The sequence below is a fragment of the Vulpes vulpes genome, chromosome 5 (assembly GCF_048418805.1).
Source record: "Vulpes vulpes isolate BD-2025 chromosome 5, VulVul3, whole genome shotgun sequence".
In the NCBI taxonomy this organism is placed as follows: domain Eukaryota; kingdom Metazoa; phylum Chordata; class Mammalia; order Carnivora; family Canidae; genus Vulpes; species Vulpes vulpes.
The window spans coordinates 6,167,281-6,189,432 of NC_132784.1; the positions used below are offsets into that span (position 1 = coordinate 6,167,281).

Here is a 22,152-nt window from a genome sequence, read left to right on the forward strand (position 1 = left end):
AAGATTGTCCAGGATTATACAACCAGCAGGTGATAAAGCTAGGTTTGCATCGCTGGTGGCAAGTATGCCCATGTGTCTATGATTACTGTATACTATCTTTAATAGTATCCACATTTCATTTTAAATCCTTAAGTTTAGCAATCACAGACATGAAAATGACAACGTAGAAGAAGAATGAAGTGACTCTCATAGTTAGAGAAGGAATTTGAAAGTAGAGTTTTAAATTCTGGCTCCATATAACAATCACCTAGGAACAGCAAGAAATTACTTATACTGGGACCTCTATTCCCCAGATGATTCTTAAGTAGCGTTAGGTCTGGGATGAAGGTAAGGGATAAAGAAGTAAGGAGCTCCTGGACTGGGGATCCCTGGGTGGCGCAGCGGTTTAGCGCCTGCCTTTGGCCTAGGGCGCGATCCTGGAGACCTGGGATCGAATCCCACGTCGGGCTTCCGGTGCATGGAGCCTGCTTCTCCCTCTGCCTATGTCTCTGCCTCTCTCTGTCTCTCTCTGTGATTATCATGAATAAATAAAAATTAAAAAAAAAAGGAGCTCCTGGACTGGACCGTAGCTAAACTCTGTCCATGGACATCTTAGTTACATATGCTTGGGAACTGAGGGTTGCTCATTTTGGGCCTTGTGAGTAAAGCAATAATATGGGTATTAGGAGACTGAATATGATGCTTTCTTTCTAATAAGATTTTCCCATGTCATATGGCTAAGTCTTTCAGATACACAGGGTAAGGCCCAAGGTTATAGAAATAATACAAAACCAGGTTCAAAACCTGTCTTCAAATGCCAACAGGTTGTGCCATTTTGGGGAAGTTGCTCATTCAACAAATTCACATGCTATTAATTGAAATGGGCCTCATTCTGTGCTATGAACAGGGTATTTAAGTAGATATGGTCCTTGATCTTATGGGGATTGAAAACCGGTAGGTGAGACAGGTAATTGGCAATGAAATACACATGTAAATAGCTAGTAGAGAACTATATCGATCTATCTGCTTCTATCTGTTTCTTTTTCTGTCTTTGTGTGTATGTATGTTATTCATCCTATATGCTGAATGTTTATATCTCCCCAAAATTCATATGTTGAAATCTGATCCCCAATATGATGTTATTTGGAGATGGGCTTTTGGTGAGGTGGTTTTATCAGGGGGATTAGTGCTCTTAAAAAAGAGAAGCACAGAGTTCTCTTACCCCTTCTGCCAGGTAAGAACACTGTGAGAAGGCCAAGTATGAACCAGGAAGTGGGCCCTTGCCAGACACCACATTCTCTCTGCCTTAATCTTGGATTTTCCAACCTCCAAAACTGTGAGAAATAACTGCCCACTATTTGTAAGCCACTCAGTCTATCATATTCCAGCTTGAACAGACTAAGAGAGAGATCCCTGCTTTGAAAGAAAAGAACAGCATGTTTTAAGATTAAAAAAGAAAAAAAAAAGCAAGAGTAAGTTTATTTAAATTGGGAATCAATTGGTACCTTTCTGAGAAAATGATAATAAAGCTAAGATGATTTAAAAGGTGAGCTCATAAAATAAAAAAAATAATAAAAAAATAATAAAAAATAAAAACAAAATAAAAGGTGAGCTCAAGAAGGCAGAGGAGGTGGGGAGCCCTGCAGATGGAGTAATCAACCCATGGGGCTTGAGCCCAGATAGGGAGGGGATATAATGGGGCAGTGAAGTCAGGGAAGCAGGCAAAGGCCTGATCATCCAAGGCCTCTTCTTCACACACATGACTTTGGTTTTGTTAAATGCAGGCAGAAGCCAGTAAAAGGTTTTCGGCAGGAAGTGGGTCAACTCTGCATTTTATGACAATCCTGCTGACTATAGCAGAGATAATGGACTAAAAGAAAGAAAGAAAGAAAAAAGGATTGAAAGTGGGTTACTGAGTTAAAAATCCAGGTGATCAGAGATATAACTGAACCAGGCTAGAGGAAAAGAAATGGATATATTTGTGATGAATTTTGGAAGTAATACTGATAGAACGTGCTGATGGATCTACCACAGGAAAGAAGTGAGAGGAGAGACTTAAAGAAAGTTCCCCATGGCTGGTGGTGGCAACTGGTGTTATCTCCGGATATAGGGAAGTCCACAAGAAGAAGAAACTGAGCATGGTTGGAGGGTACAAGTTGATTTTAAGAGTTCCCTTTGGGATATGTTAAATTTGAGCTATTTATGACATAACCAAATTGAGATATCAATCAGGCAAATGAATATATATTTTTAGAGCTCAGAAGAAATATTTGGCTTAGGATGCAAATTACTTATCTAAAAGACACTTCAGCTTTATAAATTTCAGTCTCTCTCTGTATAGTACATGGGAATAGCAATTTCTATTTGAAAGACTATTGAGGTTTGGAGTGTGTTCCACCATAATGAGCATATTACATGGGAGTGGGGAAAGGGGGACATTGATGATGATGGTGACATTTCTAATGGAAATTGTAACTTTTTAAGATTTTATTTTTATTCATGAGAGACACACAGAGAGAGGACAGGCAGAGACATAGGCAGAGGGAGAAGCAGGCTCCCTGTGGGGAGCCTCGATCCCAGAACCCTGGGATCACAACCTGAGCCAAAGGCAGATGCTCAAACACTGAGCCATTCAGGCGCCCTCCAGAATCTGTAATTTAACAATGGAAAAGTTGCCACCAATAGGGAACATACTGGCTCTGTCTTCCAGAAAGAATCACCATTAATTCAGAATGGTGCTCTTCATTCCCCCGCCTCTTCCTCTTTTGTAGTCTCTACAGGAGATGAATTATTTTTGTGCAATTCTCTATTGACATCTCTACTTCAAGTGTTCATCTTAACATCAGCAACTCAGTGATGTAGCAGAATCCATGTCTTTTACTTACTTGGTTTACTCACACATGTTTGGCCAAAAACCAATCAACCTGAAAACTGATCAGAAAGAGAGAAAACACCCATGCAAAATTCAAAAACCACATACCTCATTTTATGATAGAGGTGACACAGGAGGAAAAAATGGTAACGGAAGAGGTATTTTCGAGTTCTTATGAGAATGCAATGTAGCAAGTTTGGTTGCCAAACATCCATACATACAAAATGTGTCACAGCCATAATGAACTCAACATATAGCAGAAAGTGGATATAATGTGTTTGAAATAACTATCTGGAAGGATGTTAAAAATTATTTTCTTGGTTCGCCATGGATTATTTACTCCATGGAATTATTTATCAGTAGCAATCAAAATAGGAGAAAATCTTGTTTTTAGTCTTTGTAGAATGCCATGGGAGACCACATTTGATCCTATTCTTTTTTTTTTTTAATTTTTTATTCATTTATGATAGTCACACACACAGAGAGAGAGAGAGGCAGAGACACAGGCAGAGGGAGAAGCAGGCTCCATGCACCGGGGGCCTGACGTGGGATTCGATCCTGGGTCTCCAGGATCGCGCCCTGGGCCAAAGGCAGGCGCCAAAGCGCTGCACCACCCAGGGATCCCTCCCTGATCCTATTCTTGAGCACAGGGAGAGAACCTGAAGGTGGCAGAGAACTGAGGTCCCAGCGCCTATGACAGCAGAAGTAGAAACCAGAACAGGACATATCTGAATCTGAGACGGGCCCCTAGTCTAATAGAGGATAAGGTTAATGTTTCCCAAAAAGGCAACACATAATGGCAGTATAGGGATTTCCTCTATGGATACACACCTAAGTCAGAATGTCAGTTACTAAACATAGACTATTGGCTACATATTCTGTTCTATGCTTGATACTTCATAACTCTGAAGTGACATTGTAGTCTTTAAAGTAATTACCACTAAAAAAATAAAAAAATAAAATAAAGTAATTACCACTGTGATTTGCAGATGAGGAAACAGAGGCTCAAAGAAGTTAACAGGGTTTGCTGGAAGGTTCATGTTTTTAAGAACAGACCATTTGTTCAATTGTTCATATCTGAGCCTACAAAAGGAATCTGTTGCTTTGAACTTCTTTGTGACCATGGCAAAAAGATGGCACTGATGACATGAAAGCAATGGGAACTTCCATAACATGAGACAGTCACCCTGGAATATGTAAAAGGGAATGAAGGCAGGGTGCACCCGGGTGGAGCAGTTGGTTAAAGCATCTGACTCTTGGCTTCAGCTCAGGTTGTGATCTCAAGGCCGTGGGAGGAAGCCCTGTGTCTGCGCTCAGAGGGTGGTCTGTTTGTCCTTCTGCCTCTGCCCCTCCCCTCACTCATACACCCTCTCTTACTCCTGCTCCCTCCCAAATAAATAAGATATGAGAGAGAGAGAGAGAGAGAGAGAGAGAGAGAGAGAGAATGAGCTGAGGGAGAGGGAGAGGGAGAGGGAGAGGGAGAGGGAGAGGGAGACTCCCCGCTGAGCAGAGAGCCCTACTCCAGGGCTTGATCCCAGGACCCTGGAATCATGACCTGAGCTGAAGGCAGACACTTAACCGACTGAGCCATCCAGGCACCCCAATATGTAAAAAATCTTTTAAAATAAATAAATAAAAGGAAATGAAGGCAATCAAACAGAAAAGATTTTAAAAACATCAATACTTGGGATGCTTGGGTGGCTCAGCAGTTGAGCGTCTGTCTTTGGGTCAGGGCATGATCCCAGTCTAGGGATTGAGTCCCGCAGCAGGCTCCCTATGAGGGACCTGCTTCTCCTTCTGTCTCTGCCTCTATCTGTGTGTCTCTCATGAATAAATACATAAAATCTTTTAAAAAGTCAATAGTTAAGGAAAATGGAGATTAGATACATTCTTACTTCTAGAGATTTTAAGACGGCATAATACCAGAATAGCCTAAGGAAGCTCTAAATACATTTAATTTGGGAACTACAGCCACTGATAATCTCAGTTGTTCAAGGAGAAAAAGTGTGAGATATTAAACCTGTGTATAAGGAAGATTCTAATAAGCTTGTAATTTTTATTACTTATAAAATGTGTGTATATCTATATGCATGTGTGTACATATATACACATACAAGAGAAAAGAGGCCTTCAATAGAAAGATTATTATAAAACACAGTATTGTAAGGGCACGTGGGTCGCTCAGTGGTTGAGCATCTGCCTTTGGCTCAGGTCATGATCCTGGGGTCTTGGGATCGAGTCCTGTATCAGGCTTCCTGCAGGGATCCTATTTCTCCCTTTGCCTGTGTCTCTGCCTCTTTTTCTGTGTGTCTCATGAATAAATAAATAAATTCTTTAAAAAAAGTATCATGATTTTACAAAATACAATACAATTTAAAAATACAATAAAAACTTTCAAAAATGAAAAAGTATGGCTAGCCTCTAGATCTAAAAATTAAATACACCTTAAATATTCATGGAGTATATAGCAGTTGTCAGACACTGATCTACGTCCTGGGTAGCAGAAAGGTAGGACATGATCCCACCTTATAGAACAGACTGGTGGTTAGGTGGGGAAGCACCAGGTAACTTTAATTTAATATGATAAAACCTAGACCTGAAACATTAAACCTAAAAGGGGATCACATGACAAGGTCTAGGAGGCAAAAAGATTTCAAAAGTAGGTGATATTTGATCTGGCTGGTGAAGGGCGATCAGGAATCAGCCTGTTGAAGGACAAGGAGGATTTTTCTGAAAAAAAAGGAAGCTGCAAATATGAAAATATGGAATCAGGAGAGAAGCTCATGTCTTTGCAGGGAACTAACTGTACATGTACACTCAGTGGAATTTGGATATGGGGAATGGAGCAAATGAGAGGGGCAGAGACCTGTGGGCTCTTCCAAACACTATGAGGAGCCCCTAAAGGGTGAGTCACTGCTCCTTTCGGGAAACAGAGAGACTGCCCGAACAGCTGCAGAAGCACTGGCTGAGGAACAAGGGGGACAAGGCTGGCAAGTCATAGGCAGGCTAAGGCACAGAGGCTCTAGGACCCATAGGATCACCAGAGGAAATTTTTTTTTTTTTAAGTTACTGAAAGAAACTGCTGAAGCAAAGAGAGGCAAGTGGCTTCATTTCCCACTTTCCTGTCATTGCTGCTTGTGCACTAACACAACAAAACCCCAAGGCTTTGTCCCCGCTTCCCTATGTGCCCGCACCTCCTGCTGCCTGGAGATGCCTTCTGTGCTGGGGAAGTCACTACTAACTTTTGAGACCCAGCTGAGGTGGGTGATATCTCCAGAATCTTTCTGATGCCAGCAGCGACACCTGCTTCCTTTGTCCTCTTCATCCCCTGGACTCCTTTTGCAGATTCCTAACAGGCACATTCAATTCTTTATGGCATGTTTTTATTTACATACTTGTTACCCCATCCTTGACTCTCAGCAGTATCAATCACTCAACAAATGCTCACTAAAAATATACCGTATACCCGACATGCCTGACAGGCACAGTGACTGCCTTTTCAAAGCTTAGAATCTAGTCAAAGGAGGCAGATGTCAAAGAAACAGTTACATAATTAATTAATGATATGCAATCATAAAAAAATTCTTCAAAGAAAAAAGTACAGGACTTACGAAAGTCCAGGAAAAGTTCATTTTTTATTTCTTATACCCCTTAGGGCTCTGCGTGATGCTTGGTGTATCTTAAGTGTTAAATAAAGTTGTTAGCTGAAGGAATAAATGAGTGAATGGATGAATGAATGCATGACTATGCAGTATTGCAAAAATGGCAAGACTTGACGTCTTAGAAAATCATAGAACTGTAAGTTTTCTATAGTCTTGGCAACTTACTTAAGTGGAATTTTGAGAAAAAGATGTATAAGCCCATAAGAAAAAAAAACAGTTTCCTAGAAACTACATTGGGTGTTTAACAGAAAGTAATTTCAGATGCATTACATGGTTGCCCATGCTGAGATTGGACTGATATATGTGTCCATTCATTCCACAAGTATTATTTAATATCTACTTGTGCCTATTAGGTCCTGAGACTTAACAGACAAGTTGCCTGTTCTCATGGAACTTACATTCTGCTGCAGGGATTTAGCAGGGCAAACAACAAACAAGTAAGCCAAAACAAGCAAACAAGATGAGGTTTGTGACAGGCACCAAAAGGAAAATAAAAGCACATCAGATAGTCAGGGGATGTTGGTTGATGCATGGGAAGTAGAGCAGGAGACCTTAGAAAGGTGATCAGAGTGGACTTCTCTAAAGTGGCTGAACCGGAATTAAAAATTGCATCGGTGGAAAGAACTAACTACATAAATTCTTGGAAAAGCTGTTCTGTGCCCAGGGAACGGAAAGTGCAAAGGCCCTGAGGTAGAACAGCTTGGCATGTTTCAGGAATAGCTAGAAGGCCTCTAAGGACAGAAAGAAATAGAAGAAATGTGAAGAGGCTGACATGGAACATCCAATAAGAAAGTGTACTTGCCTGAAAGGAGTCTATTTTAAGTGAAGCAGGCAGGGGAGTGATGCAGTTTTGTCCCTTATTTACAAAGATCACGTTGGCTGCTGATTGTATTAAATAGGTTTGGAGAGACTGTGGCATGGAGCAGGAAGTCCAGCTTGAAGGCTCTCTAAATACACAAAGTGACTACTGACAGAGGCTGCAGCTCTGGAAGGCAGAAGAAGGATGTGGATTTAGGATATGTTTTGGAGGACAGAGCTGCTGGAGCTGCTGTGAACTGTAAATAAGTTGCATGAGAGTATAGGTTATAGGAAAGGAGGAATCAAGACTGTTTTCTGGGTTTTTTGGTCTAGCAAGTGAATGAAGAGTGGTGCCATTTACTGAGATGGGAGGGAGATGTTAACAAGCAGGTGTCTGAGGGACAGGGTAGTCAAGAGTTGCGTTTCTGCTCTATTAAATTTAGTAGACATTCATATGGAGGGCTCGCTTCGGCAGCACATATACTAGCAGACATTCATCTGGAGACATCTAGTATATTGCCTATGTGATTCTAGAGGACAGGCCAGGTGCAGATGTGCCAATGATCAGCATATCCACCGTATTTAAACATATGGGACTCTGTAAATTCAGGTAGGCCTGGGGTGTAGGTGGAAAGGGGAAGAGGTCCTGAGGCTCAGCCCTGAGATTTAGCATAGGCAACAAGGGAGCTAGAAGGGAAAACCAGGTTTTTAAAAAGTAGAAATGGCTAATTGAACCAAATGCCACTGAGAGGTTGAGTGAAGTGAGAAAAATGAAGTGACCGTTGGATTTGGCGATGTGGAGGTCACTGGTGGTCTTGAATGAAGTAGCTCCTGTGGGGCATTCTGCATTAGTCATGATTCCCCCAGAGAAATAGGATGACGATAGATAGATAAAGAGACAGATAGATAGATGTACCGATAGATACAGATATAGCTATATTACAAGGAATGGCTTACATGATTGTTGGGGCTGGCTAGGCAAGTTTGAAATCCATCTTCAAACAGGAGGTCAGGTCAGGAGGGGCAGGCCAGATACTCTGGCAAGAGCTGAGGCTGCATGTCACAGGTAGAATTTCTTCTTCCTCAGGGAAACCTTAGTTCTGATCTTAAAACCTTTCAACTGATTTCATCTGGCCCCCCCGGACATCAAGGATAATCTCCTTTACATAAAGTCCAGTGATTGCAGATGTTCACCACATCACAGCAATACCTAGCTTCGTGTTTGGTTGAATGAACAAGACTTGGCCAAGCTAACACTTTAAACACCAGATGTGCACATACTGAAGAGAATCAGCTTCAGTGTACCTGGAGGTAAGAAGGTGGAGTCAGTAACTACAGACAAGTTTTAGAGAGAAGCTATTCTGGGCAAAGGTAGGGAGAGAAGGAGAAGTGGGTGCTAAGTAGGACCTTAGGGGTTTTGTTGTTGCTGCTTTGTTTGATAGTTTAGATGCAAATTTTTGTATTTATAAGAATGATCCAGTCAAAAGGGGGATGAGATGACATTGGGAAAGAGAGTTGGGATCCAGAGGACAAGCTAAAGCATGTTTCTAGATAGAAATAAGGGACATTAAAAGAAGGAAGAAGAAGAAGAAGAAGAAGAAGAAGAAGAAGAAGAAGAAGAAGAAGAAGAAGAAGAAGAAGAAGAAGAAGAAGAAGAAGGAGGAGGAGGAGGAGGAGAAGGAGGAGGAGGAGGAGGAGGAGGAGGAGGAGGAGGAGGAAAAGAAAGAAAAGAAAAGAAAAGAAAAGAAAAGAAAAGAAAAGAAAAGAAGAGAAGAGAAGAGAAGAGAAAAAAAAGAAAAGAAAAAAGAAAAGAAGAAAAGAAAAGAAAAATAAATGAGAAATGTATTCTTTTTTTCCCCAAGGGAAAAAGCAGCAGAACTATAAGACTAGTGACTGATGGGGCACTTGGGTGGCTCAGGGTTTGAGGTCCACCTTGGGCTCAGGTCATGATCCTGGGGTCCTGGGATCAAGTTCCACATCAGGCTCCCTGCTTCTCCCTCTGCCTGTGTCTCTGTCTCTCTCTGTGTGTTTCTCATAAATAAATAAATAAAATCTTAAAAAAAAAAAGACTAGTGACTGAAAAGGACCAGAGGAAGGCTTGAGGATGGTTGTAGAGATGTGTGTCCAGCAGCTCCCCAGGTGCCTAACATCCCACCACTCACGCTAGGTACCCGAAGGTAAGGTACTCCTGAGGGGATGCACTCAATAGGCACAGAGCCTACCTGGAGAGGAATCCACATAGGACTGCACTATTCCAAATTGGGGGCTGTTAGCTAGGTCAAGGATTGGCTTTTAGTGGATCTGTGGACTTCCTATGTTGAAAAATCTACTTATAAAAAGAATGCTACTGTGGGCACTTTTCTTAAGAGAGGGTTCCTTGCTGCCAGGTTCTCAAAGGGTTCTGGCACCAGAAAAAGCTTAACATGCTGCTCAAAGGTCTCTTTCAACCCTACAGTCAGCTATTTAACTTGGTGCCACGAGTCTTTCTGTGCAGGCACATCAAACAATGTGCATAAAGAACAAGGGCAATGGACTGAACTGGCGGAAAACAATGAGGACACGTTAAATAGCAATAGGATTGTTACACCGAAATAGGTGGCTGAAGTTATAATATAAATAACCCTTTTACCTCAGCATGAAGGTTTCCTGTTGTACCTAAAAGTAAACCTCTGAGTAGTGACAATTATTATCAAGAGAAAAGGTAACAAGAGAATCTGGGTGTGCCAGAGATCCTGGGATAGGATAGACGCTGTACGCTTTGTTATGGAAGGGCTAGAGCGGAAGGAAGTGTCTCCCTCATAATGGTTTGTGGATGTATCTGTTGTATAATACATTCTTTCTGCAAGTGCTTGTTCAAGATAAAGACAATCATTTCACAAGTAAATCCCCGGTGCAGAGATTTACTTTTACTAGATACTCTATGTCCATAGCTTCCCTAGGGAGCTTGCTAATATTCAGCTTTCTAGGTCCCGATGCCCAGAATCATAATCCGGGATATATAAGACATGGCTAGGCAAATGCATTTTTAAGGACCACTGCAGATGATCCTGATACAGGCATTCGGTTGACTACATTATAGAAAAGTGTACAAGGAGGTAACCCAAATAGACACTTCAACAGGATCTGTTGAACAAATTTTAGTGGTCGCAAATCATGTGTGTGTTCATTCATTGGAGGTCACTGGGTTTTGGCATATAAGCAAGAGATGTCACTGCTAAGGTAGAAAAATAATTTATGATGATGAAATTTTAGATTTGAATATAAAACTTGCAGGGAAAATTACATTTTTTTGCATAATTTTCGCTTTATTCTAGAGTGATTGCCAGTTCTAGCCACCATTACAACCTTTCTTATTTGCTAGATGGAGCACTGCTTTTACATTCAATACACGACAACTAACAGACTGGTGCATAGCTAGCATAATTCCAGGAAAGAAGCATTCCCTGGGCTACACTGGATTGAAATGTTCCATTTCTTCCTCTTCTAGAACAGGTGAAGACGGAGAACCTTTTTCCCTCACGGTTCCGAAGGAAGAGTGAATTTATAATACTTCACCCCTCTTCTGAGAAAGAATGGAGCTCAAATTACTCTCCTACTTCAAGGACAGATGATGCTCAGAATCCAAGAGCTCTTAACTTTGAACTTTGTGTTGTTGTTCTCAAGCTTTTATGGTGTTACCACCCCAGAGCTCCTTCATTCCTAGACAGAAGTAGAGTGTTTCTACCTCTGGATTGAATTTTACATTTTCTAGTGTGCAGAAGTTATTAGAGACTTGAAAGAATGTTACAACAACTGAGATTGCCATCTCACTGTAGATAACCTAGTATGAGTGGGGAGGGCTGCTCATAATACACAAGTTGAGGGCACATGCACATACTTACTATAGGAGCATCCATAGACCTCCACTCTCATGCCAATCTTTCCACTTGGATTCCATTCTAGGGGCACAAAGCGAACGAAGCGGGCTCTCACTGAGTGCAGTAACTTGTGGTGCATCACACTGTCAGCATTCATGTTTCCTGCAAAGGTCTGCAGACAGAAAAGGAGGCTCAGTGAGGTCTATGATATCATTGCATCTCCTTCTCATGCCTGAGCTCAAAGGACATTGAGAGAAGCAGGCTCCATGCAGGGAGCCCTACGTGGGACTCGATCCCAGGACTCCAGGATGACACCCTGGGCTGAAGGCAGGCCTAAACCGCTGAGCCACCCAGAGATCCCAAGACGTTCATTCCTTAACAGTAAACAACATTTTGGCTTATGAATGGAAGAACGTTGGTCATAACGAAGACGCTGATGTTCTTCTTACTCTTTACTAGGCAGCTAACCGAGTAGGCACAAACTATGAGGCTAAGACGGGACGGCCACTGGCAATTATTGGTGGAGAATGGATGGGTATGTGTTAGCTGCCACCAGAGCAACTCAAATGGCTTCAACACGTACATCCCATTGAGCCAACCCCACTGATGACTTTGACTGGCAGTGAGATGCAAGCATCCAGGTGCCACGGGGAAGATGTCATTAATTTGCCTAACTGCAGTTTGAGCAATAACTAACAGGTGCAACAACCAAACTCCGCCTCTGTAACCTTGACAGGGAATATCAGGAATTCTCAGGGAGACCTATTTCAAGTCTGGTGCTCTGCCAAACATCATGCTGCCTAAGGGTCTGTTTTAAAAGAAGCAGGAGAGTGGGAGAGAAAGGAGATAAGCTTTGAGTGCTAATCCTAACCACCCTGCTGATTTGCTCTGTCATCCTCAGCAAGGAACTAGGGCTGTAATTCCTTTGGGGATATGGACTGTATCTTATTTTAAACTGAAATGCTTAGTGCAGGAAACAGTGTGTCTTAAAGGTATGGCTGAAATGGCCTTCAGTAACCCAAAGCAAATCTGTGCACTGTAGTTGTTTCAAAATCAGTGAATTACCAACAGCACCCTGACTTGGCTCACACAGTTATTAGTAAGTTGCTGAATTCATTGAATGAATGGATACGCAAAGGAAGACAACTTTTCTGACTCTTGGTTTTCTCATCAGGAGAAGAGTGAAAATAAAGCCTCCAAGGCAGTTGTGAATCTTACCTTAAATGCTATATGCAAATGACATGGCACCTAATAGATTCTCACAGATACACACAATACTCACAGAGAGTGAAAGAAGTCCTGATCGCCAATTCTTGTGTAAAAACATATTTTTTTGTTTTTTTTTTTTATTTTTTATTTTTTTTTTAAACATATTTTTTTGTGAGAGCATATTCGGAAACAGTGACTTATTAATACTCTCAAGCCCCATGCAAGGCATTTGTCAATCACACTTAAATTTTCTGAAAGACATTCAAAGGGTTCTCCCAGAAAAAACAGTACAAATGAAAGCTAAGGAAGGCCTAGCAGCTCAGAGCTAATTAGAAATGCAATTTTTTTAAGTTTAATAAGATATATTTAATAAGGCAGAGGGTAATTAACATGCAAACCACAGAGTTAAAACTTAAACTGATAAACCCACTCAGACTTCGATGTTCCAAACTGCTCTGTAGGGGTATGTGTTGAAATGGATATTTCCGACAGACACTTAGAGAAAAGGAAATGAAAATAATTCAGGCACTGGACACTATTGGTGGCTGACAGCAATTCTTTCTTTTTTTAAGCACTTATTTATTTTTTTATCATTTTTAAAATTTCAGTATAATTGACACACAGTGTCACATTAGTTTCAGGTGTACAACATGGTGATTTGACAAGTTCATGTGTTATGCCATTTTCGCCACAAGTGTAGCTACCATCTGTCACCATACATCACTATTACAGTATCACTGACTATATTCCCTAAGTGATAGATTTTAGGGGTGTAAAAAGAAGACAAACGGCTGAATTATTTTTTATTCTACTCCTGTTTGTAGTACATGACATTATTATATCATTATAAGCACAGATGTCATCTATCTATTTGGATTTCATAGACAGTGATTTAATTGGGCTAGAAGACCACCCTGAACTTGATTGTTATATGAGAATGGCTCCACTTCTGTTGCTTAATCCTGATAGTTGGCAAAGAGGAAAACTAATCCATGCCACCATCCACTTTGCCTCCGTTGTCAGTGTGGCCTCCAGAGCCCAACAATTCAAGGATTCAGGGCAACAGTAGAGAAAAACTCTCACTTCCACTTGACCTTGACCACAAGTTAATGGGGCATTCAGGTGGAACCCTGCTAGTTATAATCACACACTCATGTTCTGTTCCTTCTCTCAAGAATGATGTGTTCTTGCTCTTTCCAGATTATGTGACTGTATCACTGAAGGGATATTTGTTTTCTCCTCTGTTTCTAGCAGTAGAAATGCCTTCCAGCATGAGGCATGAGTACTTCCTCATTCCCATCTAAACCTTGACACACACACACACACACACACACACACACACAAAAAAAAAAAACAACCTGACACAACCTCTATCACACACAGTCTTATGCAGTCAACAGTTAATTGTCATTTTGCTCCACTCTCCCCTTAACTGTCAATCATCCTCTTGAAATATGGTTACTGTGTGGCCACTTTAGAAAATGGAATCCTAATATCAGTCCTAATAGCGGTGACTTTATTATTAATTTACATATATAAAAGTTTTTGCATGAAATCTCATCAGGTATAAAATAAAGTCCCCAGAGGCATCAACCCATCACACATTCATTCTTGTTTAATCCTAGAAAAATGGAGATAGTGAGACTTGCCAGCCGAAGTTACTGAGTAACTTACAAAGATTAAAGGTAACGTCCTCAAAAAAAAAAAAAAAAAGGAAAAAAGGTAACGTCCTCCATCAAATACCTCTCTCATTGGAGGCACCAGGGCCTTTAGAACCCAGTACCCAGTCCCTGGCAAGACAACTGGTTTCTCATAGAAGCAGCACAACATGGCCATGACATCTGGATCTCTACCTCCACTTCTTCCATCAAAAGTGATTAATTCTATATCCCATTTCCTCATTGTTCTCCTAGTTGGATAATCCAGTGTGTTCCTCTGTAACTACTTGCATGAAAACAATTCCATCAATAACTCAAGTACAAAAAGAGTTCATTGAATGTCAAGAGTTACAAGCACCAGGAAAAGGCATTGCTAAAGCTTTGTTAAAGTAAAAGTTGAAGGGCTCTCATATCACCATTGGCCTCTGCCCATTTATAGCTTTAACAAATCATCATTGATTTAAAAGAAGTTCCTGAGTTAAGTTACTTAAAACTCTTCCTAGACCAAGACTAACCTTATGCATACAATTAGGCTATCAGCTTCCTTGTGACAGTTATTGATCTGGGCCACATTTTATAGATAATAAAATATGATTGGCTAATAATGTGAAAATCAGGTATATCACCCCACAGCTAAATAGAAACATGGAATTTTGTTCTTGGACTCGGATCATCCAGACCCCTAATTATTCTTGAAGACACTATACATGTACAGATAAGTATCTATTTAAATATGAGTATATATTTGAGGCATCAAATTCTTCCACTGGCATTGCTATATTTATTCAGATGTTCTGATTTTTATTTGACTTTTGCTGCAATAAGTATAAGGGGTAATAAAGTGAGTGTTGACAACAATGTCATCTATTTACATTTCCATCTCTGTGTTGAGAGCTAGAACACCAAAATGTATGGGAGCTTGACCATATGGTGCACAACTGGAGAAAACTGTAATACCCACTTAGCAAAATCATGTTTTTCACACTTCATGAAAACAAAAAGAGGCAATGCCTTTGCCTTCTTCTGATTTCTGAAAAAGGAATAAGAAGCTTTATGAACTTCCTCCTCAATAAAATGGAGAACTGATCTTGGGGGTTACCAAGAGGGCCTGGTCTTGTACTACAGGACCTGGAGTGAAGGGACATTATAGTAAAGGCCAAGCCCAGAGTTGGAAAGAGACTAATTGATGTGTCCAGAGTAAAGTCATTGGTAAATACCAAGATGGAAAGACTGTTGAACTCTTTGGTCCCTTCATGTGCTCTTCAGTGGCCTTAGTAAGGGATCTTGCCAACTCCTTTTCCCTCTCCAGCACAGCCTGCCCTCCTGTCTTTCTTTATTTTCCTTTCTAAATGCATCTTGCTTTACTTATTTGTCTCTGTCACTGCAAGCTTCAAGAGACCAGGGTCTTACCTGGAATCACAGGTAAAGTTGAATGAAGGAAGATTCCACATTTGTTCCCTTAACTTGTTTCATTATGGAACCCTACTATATTTGCATAGAATATCTTAAAGGAACTGTGCTCCATAGGAATGTGTACATAATATCTTGAGAGAATCTCATATTCACAACTTGGAGGGAAAACCAAAGATGGAGTTTTTAAGACATTTTTTCAAGGAAAGATCATTAGTTGAAGGGGGCATTGAAACAAGATCACATATGAGAGTAACTTCCACTACCATAGCTGACTTTAATGCTCTTAATTCCTAGACTAGAGCACTTCAGAGAGGCAAAGAAAGGGACAGTGAAGTTTCAATCTATATAGTTAAGAAAGCCTGTGCTATCCAGCCTATCAGAAACTACCTGAGGGACAAGTGTCACAAAGAGAGAGTGGGTAACACACACTGTGCATAATTCCTCCTTGATGTTATTCTGACTGTGAGGGTCCAGTTGTTGGCCTCAAAAACTATTTGCAGATTATGAGTCTGGTTCCCACAATCCTTTACATTCAATTGGCCAGAGAAGAGGCTAAGCCTGATGCTAGTTCCATGAGGACCAAGAGAAGACTAAAAGGTTCTAGGATGCTGTTACCATTATTTCCTTCATAGTGCTTTATGGGTTCACTTCCAAATAGCGATGTGTACACCAGCTGATAAGTTCCAATTCACCTGTCATGTAGCTGATTTTCTCTTAAGATAATTTAACCTTGCTGAATAGAAATCTTTGAGGAGAGAGCAGATTTCTCTAGAAATAAGAGCATGAAAGCAGACAACATGTGTCTTTTTTCCCCCATTCGTTTTCCTGAGATTTGGATCTCAAACTAGCACTCAGAAGAGAAGATGTTGGCTCATTGTCAGCCTTTGGCAAAACCATATTATAGGCCAAGTTTATCATGATCTACTTCTCTTCTCCTTTCCTCCTTTGTTCCATTTCTGCTCTTAGCTTTCAGCTTTGTTGTTGTTAACTTGTGAGTAGCTTAAGCAAGGCCTCTTCCTAGGGAAAATTAGAACTTCCATTTTTTCTCATTTTATTGAGAAATAATTGACACACATCAGTGTATAAGGTATACAGAATGGTGGTTTGACTTACCTATATTGTGAAATGATTCCCACAACAGGTTTAGATAATATCCATCATCTCATTGAAATACAATAAAAAGAAAAGGAAAACAAAATTCTCCTTGTGATGAAAGTTCTTAGGGTTTACTCTCAATGACTCCCCTATGATATCACATGGCAGTGCAAGCTACAGCCGTCATCATGCTGTGTGTTACATCCCTAGTATTTATCTGATAACTGGTAGTTTCTAGGTTCTGACCACCTCCATCCAGTCCCCCTCCACCAACACCTTCTTAGCTTGTTTCTGTGGCTTGGCCAATTGTAAATAATGTGGCTATTAACATGAAGGTACAGATATCCTTTTTTATTAGTGTTTTCATTTCCTTTGGGTATTTTCGCAGAAGTGGAAGTGCTGGACTATATGGTGGTTCTATTTCTAGTTATTTGAGGATCCTCCAAACTGTTTTCCAAAGTGGCTGTTCCAATTTACAACCCCACCAACAGGGCACTGGGGTTCCCTTTTCTCCACATCCTCACCAGCATTTATCTCTTGTTTTTTTAATGACGGCCATTCTAACAAGTGTGAGGTGATACCACACTGTGGTTGATGTTTTCAGGAACACATGAAGTAGAAAGAAATGAAGGAGGAAAGAAGGAAGGAGGAAAGAAAGGAAGAAAAATATGCATGCAAAAATATTTCATTTCTGCTGATAGTGTGGCTAATTACTTGAAATCAAATACCTGGATATTTGTACTCAGGTGTGACCCTGAGTACCTGGGAACATAGAAAACATCTGGTGAATGGTTCACTTCTTTTTTCCTCTGCACCACCTGCATCAGTTCTTCCCTGACTAACCCCGAGAAGCACCAGATAATTTTTCTCCCTCTAGTGTTACTCCATTTAAACAATCTTTTTTTTTTTGTATATTTTTTATTGGAGTTCAATTTGCCAACATATAGAATAACACCCAGTGCTCATCCTGTCAAGTGCCCGCCTCAGTGCCTGTCACCCAGTCGCCCCGTCCCCCTGCGCAGCTCCCCTTCTATTTACTACCCCTTGTTCGTTTCCCAGAGTTAGGAGTCTCTCATGTTCTGTCACCCTCTCTGATTTTTCCCATTCACTTTCTCTCCTTTCCCCTATAATCCGTTCCACTATTTTTTATATTTCCCATATGAGTGAAACCATAAAATAATTGTCCTTCGACTGACTTACTTCACCCTGCATAATAGCATCGTGTTCCATCAAGGCAAATGGTGGGTATTGTTGTTTCTAATGGCTGAGGAATATTCCATTGTATACATAGACCACATCTTCTTTATCCATCATCTTTCGGTGGACACCGAGGCTCCTTCCACAGTTTGGCTATTGTGGACATTGCTGCTAGAAACATCGGGGTGCAGGTGTCCCGGCGTTTCACTGAATCTGTATCTTTAGGGTAAATCCCAGCAATGCAATTGCTGGGTCGTAGGGCAGGTCTATTGTTAACTCTCTGAGGAACCTCCACACAGTTTTCCAGAGTGGCTGCACCAGGTCACATTCCCACCAACAGTGTAAGAGGGTTCCCCTTTCTCCACATCCTCTCCAACATTTGTGGTTTCCTGCCTTGTTAATTTTCCCCATTCTCACTGGTGTGAGGTGGGATCTCATTGTGGTTTTGATTTGTATTTCCCTGATGGCCAGTGACGCAGAGCATTTTCTCATGTGCATGTTGGCCATGTCCATGTCTTCCTCTGTGAGATTTCTCTTCATGTCTTCTGCCCATTTCAGGATTGGATTGTATGTTTGTTTGCTGTTGAGTTTAATAAGTTCTTTGTAGATCTTGGATACTAGCCCTTTATCTGATATGTCATTTGCAAATATCTTCTCCCATTCTGTAGGTTGTCTTTTAGTTTTGTTGACTATTTATTTTGCTGTTTTTTTTCAATCTTGATTAAGTCCCAATCGTTCATTTTTGCTTTTGTCTTTCTTGCCTTCATAGATGTATCCTGCAAGAAGTTGCTGTGGCCAAGTTCAAAAAGGGTGTTGCCTGTGTTCTCCTCTAGGATTTTGATGGATTCTTGTCTCACATTTAGATCTTTTATCCATTTTGAGTTTATCTTTGTGTATGGTGTAAGAGAACTGTCTAGTTTCATTCTTCTGCATGTGGATGTCCTATTTTCCCAGCACCATTTATGGAAGAGACTGTCCTTTTTCCAGTGGATGGTCTTTCCTCCTTTGTTGAATATTAGTTGACCACAGAGTTGAGAGACCATTTCTGGGTTCTCTATTCTGTTCCACTGATCTATGTGTCTGTTTTTGTGCCAGTACCACACTGTCTTGATGATCACAGCTTTGTAGTACAATTTGAAATCCAGCATTGTGATGCCCCCGGCTCTGGTTTTCTTTTTCAATATTCCCCTGGTTATTTGGGGTCTTTTCTGACTCCACACAAATCTTAAGATGATTTGTTCCAACTGTCTGAAGAAAATCCATGGTATTTTGATACGGATTGGATTAAATGTGTAAATTTCCCTGGGAAGCATTGACATTTTCACAATATTAATTCTTCCAATCCATGAGCATGGAATACTTTTCCATCTCCTTGTGTCTTCCTCAATTTCTTTCAGAATGTTCTGAAGTTTTTAGGGTATAGATCCTTTACCTCTTTGGTTAGGTTTATTTCTAGGTATCTTATGCTTTTGGGTGCAATTGTAAATGGAATTGACTCCTTAATTTATCTTTCTTCAGTCTCATTGTGAGTGTATAGAAATGACAATAATTTGGGGCGTTGATTTTGTATCCGGCCACACTGCCAAATTGCTGTATGAGTTCTAGCAATCTTGGGGTGGAGTCTTTTGGGTTTTCTATGTACAGTATCGTGTCATCTGCAAAGATGGAGAGTTTGACTTCTTCTTTGCCAATTTGAATGCCTTCTATATCTTTTTGTTGTCTGATTGCTGAGGTGAGGCCTTCTTTCTTACAAGAGAGTTTATTACTTTTAAAATCAAGGGGAAATTTCTAGTATGCCCTATAAAGCCTCTGTTTTCCAAACCATCTCCTTCTGCTTCTCTCCTTACCATGCCCTTCTTCTATGGTACCACACTGCTAGAGTTTCCCTCAAACACATCAACAGACTCCTACTTTAAGGTCCTTTTCTGCTGTGCTCTTCCCTACCTCTTTGTTTAAGCTGGTGACACTCCCCTTATTGATACTTGCTATCTCTTCGGTCATGGCATCACACCAACAGGGCTGAAATGTGTGCATTATACTGGTCCCCTCCTGCAGACAACAATGACCTTGAAGACTTCGTCCCTGGTTATTTTGTGTCTCTAGCACCTGACACATGGCAGGGGGGAAATACATGACATTTTCATTCTTCATGTCAATTATTATCGCTGACCCTTCTTGAACTGTGTTACTGGTTCCTCGGCTGCCTGATGTGGTATGAAGCTGCTGGGCTTTGAGTGAAGGTACCCTTGAAAACAACCTCCTACCATTATTTCACAGATAGCCAAAGGCCATTTATTCTGTCTTTCAGAATCCTGGTTCTCTTTCTGTATTAAATGGGAATAGTAATACTTATGAAAGGAATTATATATTAAAACTTCCTTCTTCCAAGAAAAGATCCCCTAGAACTATAAATTGATGAGCTCTTCTCCAATAGTTTGCACAGTGGCTGCTGCTGCTCACATTAACTGTCCTTCTTGCTGCCCCTGCACATAAGTAACAGGGAGGTCTGCATGCTCCAGATAGAAGAGAGAGGATTCAACTTGGATAATGCATCTGTACCTTATTGTGTCGAGGAACACTCAGGCCCTGTTCATACTCTGCTTCATCCCCAAATTATAATAGTTGCTTTCAGACTATCCAGCTAGACAATTCTACACTTGGTCTGACTTCTTTCTTGACCATGTCTGAACCCAGTCAAACAGGCATTTTGAGTTCCTTAGCATGGCATTCGAGGCCCTGTCAGCTGATCCTATTCTGTTTTATAAGTCTTATTTCTCACAATCCCTGCATGCCCTGTGAAGTCCAAAAACTAGGCTTTTCACTGTCAGTGGCCCTGGGTATTACACGGAATTTTGTTCGGTACCTTCATGCTATGCTTTTGTAGCATGTCAGTGTGGATTTAGGAGAACAGATTTTAGAGCGTGTGCCTAAGTTCAAATCTTTAGTGGGTGGGAGAACTTGGATGAGTACCTAATGTTTCTGTACTAATATCTGCCCAAATTTAAAATGAGGATGAGAGTATATTCCTCAGGATTATTGAAATGAGTGTGTGTGTGTGTGTGTGTGTGTGTGCAGGCATGTCTGTGTGTATATATATATATATATATTTATTTATATAAATAAATAAAATTAAATATATATATATATTTAATTTTATTTATTTACTTATGAGAGACACACACAGAGAGAGGCAAAGACATAGGCAGAGGGAGAAGCAAGCTCCATGCAGGGAGCCTGACGTGGGACTCAATCCCAGGACCCTGGGATCATGTCCTGAGCCAAAGGCAGACACTCAACCCCTGAGCCACTCAGGTGCCCCTATGTGTATATTTGTTAACACATACATGCTTCATTTATCATGCCAGATTTATCCTAAGTAATATATACATTTATATAGATGGTTTGGGTATTGCTTAGAATAGTTCTTGCAAGAAGTATGAAGTTCTGGCATAAAGTATTACCCGTATAAATACTATTATTATTGTTAGTTCTACATGTTTAGTTAGGTCATAATTATTTATCAAGCCCACATCAAATGCCAATTTGTTTATTAAACAAATCTTAACTCCCCAGGCAGAAGAGGGAGGGGGCTCATATTTATCGAATGTCAATCATGATCCAGGCAAGCATTCTGCCATCAGTCTTTGTCCCACTCTACATTTTTCCTGGGCCTTTTGGAGACTGAGAGTTAGAGGTCCAGTGAATCCCCGGCAGTGGAGGTGGGATGCGAGCCCAGGGCTGCCCATCTGTTCAAGCCTTAGTTCTCCTCGACCCACGCAGTTTGCTTTTTAGGAACCATGGTCTTCTTGTCCTCTGAACTCTGAACTGCAATTGTATGTTATTTCTAACTCCGTCTGGGCACTTAATACTTTCTGTTTTGTTTTATAGCAATGCCTGCACACCCAGGACTTTTATAATGAAAGAATAAACATTTTGTAGTGCAGGATTTTATATATAATTGCATCTCATAACCTTCTCACTTGCCTACTATCATGTATTAAACATGGGCTTAAAGCTTGACTTTATAAGGTGGACACACAGCCCCACCTCTTTCTGTCTTGGTTCTTTCCCTTGCTTTATCAACTGCAAAGGATAAATGCTCCTCTGTTAGAGTCTACATTCCTTGAGTGAACTTAGTTTTCAGAAGACTCACCTGAGAATTTATCATGGGTAACATCCAAAGTATTTTAATATGCACGTAAGAAAAAAAAAGTAAATAGATAACTGCTGTGACAAGTGGTCTTTTTTTTTTTTAAATTTTCATTTATGATAGTCACAGAGAGAGAGAGAGAGGCAGAGACACAGGCAGAGGGAGAAGCAGGCTCCATGCACCGGGAGCCCGATGTGGGATTCAATCCCGGGTCTCCAGGACCGCGCCCTGGGCCAAAGGCAGGCGCCAAACCGCTGTGCCA

General features: G+C 40.8%; 1 protein-coding gene across 2 annotated transcripts in view; it reads right to left on the bottom strand.

Annotated features, from left to right (window-relative positions):
- The window catches only part of CNTNAP5 (contactin associated protein family member 5), a 789,161-nt gene that overhangs the window by 445,008 nt on the left and 322,001 nt on the right, over window positions 1-22,152 (bottom strand). For both annotated transcript variants that reach the window (XM_026015709.2, XM_072757523.1), the window contains exon 4: window positions 11,193-11,340. In XM_026015709.2, coding sequence (XP_025871494.1) covers window positions 11,193-11,340 — 148 coding nt within the window. The remainder of the gene's footprint in view (window positions 1-11,192; window positions 11,341-22,152) is intronic.